This window comes from Trichomycterus rosablanca, chromosome 19, assembly GCF_030014385.1.
Source record: "Trichomycterus rosablanca isolate fTriRos1 chromosome 19, fTriRos1.hap1, whole genome shotgun sequence".
In the NCBI taxonomy this organism is placed as follows: Eukaryota; Metazoa; Chordata; class Actinopteri; order Siluriformes; family Trichomycteridae; genus Trichomycterus; species Trichomycterus rosablanca.
Genome location: NC_086006.1, coordinates 27101180 through 27109613, shown reverse-complemented (window position 1 = coordinate 27109613; position 8434 = coordinate 27101180). Strand labels below are relative to the sequence as shown.

Here is an 8434-nt window from a genome sequence, read left to right as displayed (position 1 = left end):
TTTTTATCACCCACCAGTGTTGGGGTCCCACAGAGAGACGTATCGCTAATGCTACACACCCCACAACACAAACACACATACACACTCAAGCCGACACCCTCCTGATACCGCATATCACAGCCGCAGCTATTAAGACCCTGTCCGATCCTCCCTCCCTCATACACGGCCAACTTATCATTCGCACAATATACTGTATAGAACACTACATGTTCTGAACTTACCATCCCAGAACCTAAATATTATATTTAATATAATAATTCATTTCTCATGTTTAAAAAATAAAGCATAAAAACGGTAACAGTATTTAAACCTTTTATCTTAGCAACATTATGATTAAATAAAATAAACAATAAATGTTCCACCATGTGTTACAGTACTGAGTTATGAGCTGTGTGACCGTACTGCCCCCTACTGGACACGGTAAACACCGCAGTTCCATCTTCAGTTCCTCTTCATGAACTTCTGAAGCTCCTCGTCCACCAGTTTGCAGGTTATCCCATCATGCACCAGCACACAGTAAACACCTACAGGAAAGAAACAGGGGCGTTCAAGCCATCAGAGAGATTCCTAACTCACAGCTTTCTACCCCCCCCAAAAAAAAGACTCCTGGTCTCACTAGGAACATCAATTTATTATCATTATTAACACTATAAGTCCAAAAGTAGTGGGGGGGGGGGGGGGTGGGGGGGGTCCAGGTCCTTTCTGTGTGGAGTTTGCATGTTCTCCCCATGTCTGTGTGTTTCCTCCGGGAGCTCCGGTTTCCTCCCACAGTTCAAAAATATGCAGTCAGGTTAATTGGAGACACTGAATTGCCCTATAGGAGAATGTGTGTGTATGTGTGTGTGCCCTGCGATGGACTGGCGCCCCGTCCAGGGTGTTACTGTGTGCCTTGCGCCCATTGAAAAGCTGCAATAAGCTCCAGCACCCATCCACCCCCTTCCCGCAACCCTGACTGGATAAGAGGTTAAGACAGTGAGTGAGTCAAAAAGTAAGTTCCAGCAGGGTGTGACCAGTTTGCTGTGAATGAGTTCCAGTCCAGTTGCCTGCACACAGATCTGAGCTCCACAGCATCAAACACTTCTGGAATGAATTAGAACGTCAACTGTGAGTCAGAACTTTTCGTTCAACATCAGTACCTGACCTCACAATACTTCTTTGACCGAATAATCACAATTTCCCACAGACACACTGCAAAATATTGTGAAAAGCTTTTCATGTAGGAGCGGAGACTGTTATAGCTGCCGAAGGGAGCAACTTAATACTTATGGGCATGGTGCAGAGTGATGATGTTGATGTTGGTGGTGAGTAGGATGCAGGGTGGACAGTAGATGGTCAGAAGACGGATCAGTGTGTGTGTGTGTGTGTGTGTGTGTGTGTGTGTGTGTGTGTGTGTGTGTGAGGTTCTTACCAAGCCTTCTGACCTCAGAGATGTTCCACATATCATCATCAAAGAAAATCATATCTGTGTAGGGAACCCCACTGTCTTCCTGTAACCTGCAAACAAACACACACACACACACACACAAACACATACAGCAAATTACACACACAGAGCAAAATACACAAATACACACACACACACACACACACAAACACACAGGCACATACAGCAAAACACAAAATACACACACACTCACACTCAAAACACACAAACACAGGCACATCAGAGCAAATTACACACACATCCACACAAACAGGGCAGATTACACACACATATACACACAAACACACATCCACATACAGCTAATTACACACACATGCACATAAACACACACACAAAGAATATTACACACACATTTACACACAAACACACACAGGGCTAATTACCCACATACACACACAGACACAGACACACACATACATATACACACAGGGCAAATTACCCACATACACACACAGCCACAGACACACACATACATATACACACAGGGCAAATTACCCACATACACACACAGCCACAGACACACACATACATATACACACAGGGCAAATTACCCACATACACACACAGACACAGACACACACATACATATACACACACACGGCAAATTACCCACATACACACACAGCCACATACAGCAAATTAAACACGCACATATACACACAAACGTACAGCCACATACAGTAAATTACACACACACATGCACACAAACACACACAAAGGAAATTACACATATTCACACAGACACACACATGATAAATTGTACACACAAGGCAATTTACACACACACACACACACACACAGCAAATTACACACTCACATGAACACACATACACATTCACAAAGTGTTGATTGTCTGTTGGCTGTTACCAAGAAGAGAAAAGTTAAAAGAACTGAATCAAATGTATGTGTATGTGTGTGTGTGTGTGTGTGTGTGTGTGTGTGTCTTTTTACAACATTTTGGAATGTGTCTGTTGGTATTTGTGCTCCTTCAGTCCACAGAGCATTTGTGATGTTACTTTGTGTTGTCACAAAGTTTGACCCTGACTACACTGGATCATCCTCACCTTCTGAAGTGATTGACCTTTGACCCCTCGTAAATTTCCTTGTAGGAAAAGTACTGGTTTAGATCGTAGACCGACAGCAGCTCAGTGGCTCCGTCAAAATCTTCTGCACTGAAACACAGAACAGATACACACTGATTATACACACTACTTATACACACAGAGACTGCTTACACACACACACACACACACACATACACTGCTTATACACACTGCTTACACACATACACACTGCTCACACACACACACACACCGCTCACACACACACACACACCGCTCACACACACACACACTGATTATACACACTGCTTACACACATACACACTGCTCACACACACACACACTGATTATACACACTGCTTATACAAATACTACAGCCCACACACACAGCTTATACACACTGTTCTCACTTACACACACACAAACACACACACACACACACACAGTGCATGCACTTACTGCTTACACACATTGCTTATACACACCGCTCACACACACACTGGTCAAACACAGTGCTTATACACACTGCTCACATACTGATCACACACTCACACAAAACACACACACATACTGCTTATTTAATATTGATTTGAGACTTGAGCTGTGTGTGTGTGTGTGTGTGTGTGTGTGTGTGTGTGTCTCACCGTGATGCCACAGCAAGCTGGAATCCCTGTGAGTGTAAAGAACGCAGAACCTCTTTAGTGTCTTCATAAAGCTTCACGTGACCGTTCATGGAATCCACCACTTTACCACTGAGACACACACAATAAATATCAGAAACTCTTCAGTTACAGCAAATAATAATAATTATAATAATGTGATAGCTCAGTGGTTAAGGTACTGGACTAGTAAACAAAAGGTTGCCGGTTCAAGCCCCGCCACCACCAAGTTGCCACTGTTGGGTCTCTGAGCAAGGCCCTTAACTCACAATTGCTCATTGTGTAAGTCGCTTTGGATAAAAGCGTCTGCTAAATGCTGAAAATGTAAATGTAAATAATGTATAATAATAATGTATAATAAATGAAACTAACCTTTGATCTATGTGGAATGAAGAATTGTAGTAGTTGTCGATAAAGAACGGCCACAAGGTGTAATCTGATCACACAAACATCACACAGAACCAGGGCACTATAAAACCAAACTATATAAATACAGATTAGTATTATTATTGTTGTTGTTACTTTGGCGGCGGCACGGTGGTAAAGTGAGTGTCACTGTTGCCTTACAGCAAGAAGGGTCTGGGTTTGAGCCCTTTGCATGTTCTGTGTCTGTATGGGTTTCCTCCAGGAGTTCCGGTTTTCACCGACAAGACCCAAGACATGCAGTCAGGTCAACTGGGGGTACTGGTAATAGCTCTAGTGTGTATGTTTGTTTGTGTGTCATGTGATGGACTGGTGATCTGTCTGGGGTGGTTCATGTTTGTTTACGTGGACAATTTAGTGTCTCCAATTTACCTCACTTGTACGTCTTTGGACTGTGGGAGGAAACTGGAGCTCCTGAAGGAAACCCACGCAGACACAAGGAGAACATGCAAACTCCACACCTGGGGATCGAACCCAGGACCTTCTTGCTGTGAGGTGACAGTGCTACTCGGGTGCCGCCCCGGGTGTTTCCTGCCTTTCACCCAATGAATCAGACCCACCGTGACCCTGACCAGGATGAAGTGGTGGTAAAACAGACAGTGGATGAATGTTGTTATCAATGTTGTTAATATCATTACTACTACTACTACTACTACTACTACTAATAATAATAATAATAATAATAATAATCATAATCATAATCATAATCATAAATATGTTTATAAATTACTAAAAGTACTTGAATAAACTGCCAGCCAACATTTTTTAATTTAATTTATTTCATTTTTCCTCTTTATTCTGATTTTTCAGTCCCTGCTGTTTATCTCTCTGAATTGTTTGTATTATAATCTAAATCTATTGCATTATTTTTTTAATTAAGGAGTTAAAATATAAAGATAAAAGCTTACCGAGATCAAACACCACTAATGTTGAATTAGACATTATTTTTTTTATCAGATTATTTTCTTTATACACTAATAAAATCACCTCCTCATTTATAAACCTACTGTAAACCGAAACCCATCTACCGTCTACACCGCTGTCATGCTGGTCACATGACAAACGACTAGCTTTGGAACACCTAGTGCACTACACAGGGTAGAATAAGCAATTATATCAGGCCCTATGTAGTGCACGTGTGTAGGGCTCAGGGAGGCATTTGGAGTGGACGCACTCCACTCTAGATGCGGAAAATTACCGGTAAACATTTATACTTCCTTCACGTTCTCTACTAACGATTCTACTTCCGAGTTCAAAATCCCCGATTCGAAGCCTTATGTTTGATCATTTTCACGAGCCGCTTCATCACGGTCAGGGTCGCGGTGGTTACGGCGCCACCCAGGAACAGATTAGAGTAGCTAACCCACCTCCCAGCTAACAGGGAACGTTCCCACAACTTTCACTAACGTTATGTAAACGTTCTCCTAATGTTAAGAGCAAACGTTCTCACAATAACGTTAATAGAACGTTCTCTAAACGTTACGTGACCTTGATAAATATTCTGTTCAATGTGTAACGTTATATGAACGTTCTTTTAAAGTTTTTTGTTTAAACAAAATTTTAAAGGAGTATGTGTGTGATATTTAGATGCATATCAGGAAAAATATATATATAGTCAACTGATTTACATTGATTTGAAGAGGTCATAAGATGCACCACTGTAAGACTTGCTTCCTACTGAACAGTTTTGCTTTATATAATATTTGATTTAATAATATATTTAAGATTAGGCAGATTAGGGGCCAGTGATAGCTCAGTGGTTAAGGTACTGGACTAGTAAACAGAAGGTTGCTGGTTCAAGCCCCGCCACCACCAAGTTACCACTGTTGGGTCCCTGAGCAAGGCCCTTAACCCTCAATTGCTCATCGTGTTCCACTCATTGTGTGAGTCGCTTTGGAAAAAAGCGTCTGCTGAAAATGTAAGATAAACCATTATTTTTCCAAAATGTCCTCATTGGATTTTATAAAAACTGCATTAAAAACTGTGGTTATCAGAACCCATCCATACAGGACAAATATTACATTACATATCATTCAGTTAAATGAATTTATAGCGCTTTATTATGTCTATTCTGCACAAACCTCTCTTCTTTACACAGCACGTCAGTCTCCATCTACGGACGGTCGGACACCTTTTTTATCAAATTGCTCCAAAACAAGTTGTATTGTATCAAGGTTCAGTTATTTTTTATTCATAACTTCAATAGCATTTAAAGTATTCAGCATATTATTAACTTCAATAGCTCTTAAAATATTTATCAAATTGCTCCAAAACAAGTTGTATTGTATCAAGTGTAACCCACATTACACATTAGTAAAACACTTTGGATGAAAGCGTCTGCTAAATGCTGTACATGTAAATTAAATTGTCATTAAATAATCAGCGGTACGTATCAGATTGTGCTGACTTTATTTTGGGATTAAGCCGATCCTGGGAGTCTCACTTTCACCCCGAGCAATGACAAACTCAGACCTCTAAAACAGACCCGAGCTCAGAAGTTTGTTGGCGTGTTTATGGCGTGTTTATAAAGCTGCGGCGCCGCGTCCCTCCGACTGAATCATCTAAAAACAACACGAGCTTAATGACGGGGTAAAACTCCAGGCTTCTGAGAGCCTGAACTCTCTCCGTCCTGCAGGAGCGCCCTGTTTATTTAGGAGACGGGGAGCCGGTTTTCGCTAATGGCCGCCCCACAGCACGACGATCACTGAGCTATGTGATTAGCTTACCAGACGAGTGCCCGCGTGCATGGGCACAAGCAATCAACACGAAACTGAGGACATTGTGGAGGTTCATTGCATAAACATACAGATGAACATCAGTTAGACTTTTTTAACATTTTACAGTGTGCCTCTTAGTGGGCACTGTGCCACCTTGTGATGCCACGGCGTCAGTCCACGGGCGCTGAAGAACGCAACCTGAGGTCATTTACAAAGTGATCAATCATGCTCTTTGATTCTGTCTTCAATTGAGTTTTAGGAACATAACAAGTGAGTCATTTTCACACATCATGTCATCCTGGTCAGGGTCAAAGTGGGTCCACTACAACCTGGAAACACTATCTATCTGTGTTCTATCGCCAATGTAATGCAATTCATCACACTGGCATTTACTCGCACCTTGGTGCGATTTAGAGCAACCAGTATTGCACATTCTGAATGTTTAAAGAGGTGGAAGAATCATGCAGTTCTAGGAGAACATGCTAAACTCAGCACAGAGGATCGAAGTCAGGTCTACGGATCACTGCTGCTGTGAGGCATCTACTCCACCAGCTGTGCCACACTGTTGCCCCTTGATTATTTGTTTATATGCTTTCATACTGCTTTATGCTGATCAGGGTCTTTTGTAATTATTATTATTATTGTTGTTGGCACAGTTGGCACAGCTGGATGTTTTAGCCACACAATTACAAGGGTCCTGGAGACTTGTAGTTGCTGGTCGGGCGTCTGCATGGACACGATTGGCTAATGGGGGTTTGAGGGGGTTGGGGGAGATTAGTGCGCACTTAGTGCAGGTCCCAAACCCAGATAGAAATAGGAGAATGGCAGGAAGGGCATCCGGTGTAAAAACTGTGCCAACTGTGTCTGATACACTATATTGCCAAAAGTATTTGCTCTCCTGCCTTCACACGCATATGAACTTGAGTTCATCCTGAGAAACTTACCATATAGAAGCACTTTGTAGTTCTACAATTACTGACTGTAGTCCATCTGTTTCTCTACATATATGAGTGGATCAGACACAGGATCGCTGATGGAGTTTTTAAACACCTCACTGCCACTGTGTCACTGTGATGACGACTCTCTAGACCTTCATCAGACGCTGCCCACGGGGTGCTGTTGGCTGGATGTTTTTGGTTGGTGAACTATTCTCAGTCCAGCAGTGACAGTGAGGTGTTTAAAAACTCCAGCAGCGCTGCTGTGTCTGATTCACTCATACCAGCACAACACACGCTAACACACCAGCACCATGTCAGTGTCACTGCAGTACTGAGAATGATCCACCACCTAAATAATACCTGCTCTGTGGGGGTCCTGTGGGGGTCCTGACCATTGAGGAACAGGGTGAAAGCAGGCTAACAACGCATGTAGAGAAACAGATGGACTACAGTCAGTAATTGTAGAACTACAAAGTGCTTCTATATGGTAAGTTTTTCAGGAGAGCGAATACATTCGGGAATACAGTGTACGTGGACCAGATCCTCTCTGGTGCCCCCTATAGACGGATTTGAATTAGAAATAAAGTACAGAATAATACGAACGTGATGGATGTTATTGTTATTAATGATAAACGATTCTTTACCACCAGAAATAAAGATGTTAATGCTGATAATAATTCATGTTTATTCACTTACAGAGACTCTCGTCCTCGTTTGAGGACACCTCGTTGCTGTAAATCTGCCTGTTGACCTTTTCGGTGCAAAACCAAGTGAACGATGTTGATTCACGTTTTATTATGGAGTTAATGTTCAACCGGACGACGCTTGTGATGCTTAGAGGTCAAACACACACATACACACACACACACACTGAGTAATGTGTTACCGACACTCCGAGATTTTATTTTTTCGGTATTTCCTTATTCCTGACTCGAATAACGAGCAGATGTATTTACTTTTAAATGATCCATTATTTATTATTTGGAGCCGAACCTGAAGTTAGAACCCGGACTGCCGGAGCTGCCCTCATAGGGCACACTACCACGGCGATGCCCCGTAATTCTGGCCTTTGGGCTACAGGTACATTAATGTGTAAAATCAAAAACATCAAATAGATTACATGCTTCCAACTTTGCGGCAACAGTTTAGGGAAACCCCTTTCTTTTCTTTTTATCCATCTTTCCACCAACTT

General features: G+C 42.1%; 1 protein-coding gene across 1 annotated transcript; it reads right to left on the bottom strand.

The window, feature by feature from the left end:
- Positions 1-295: 295 nt before the first annotated feature.
- mdp1 (magnesium dependent phosphatase 1) lies at positions 296-4599 on the bottom strand. Its single transcript, XM_063015810.1, has 6 exons — positions 4496-4599; positions 3537-3600; positions 3150-3257; positions 2509-2616; positions 1409-1494; positions 296-524 (listed from the first exon to the last, which is right to left on the bottom strand). The coding sequence occupies exons 1-6, from the start codon at positions 4527-4529 to the stop codon at positions 442-444; spliced, it is 483 nt and encodes a 160-aa protein (XP_062871880.1). The 5' UTR covers positions 4530-4599; the 3' UTR covers positions 296-441.
- Positions 4600-8434: the final 3835 nt, after the last annotated feature.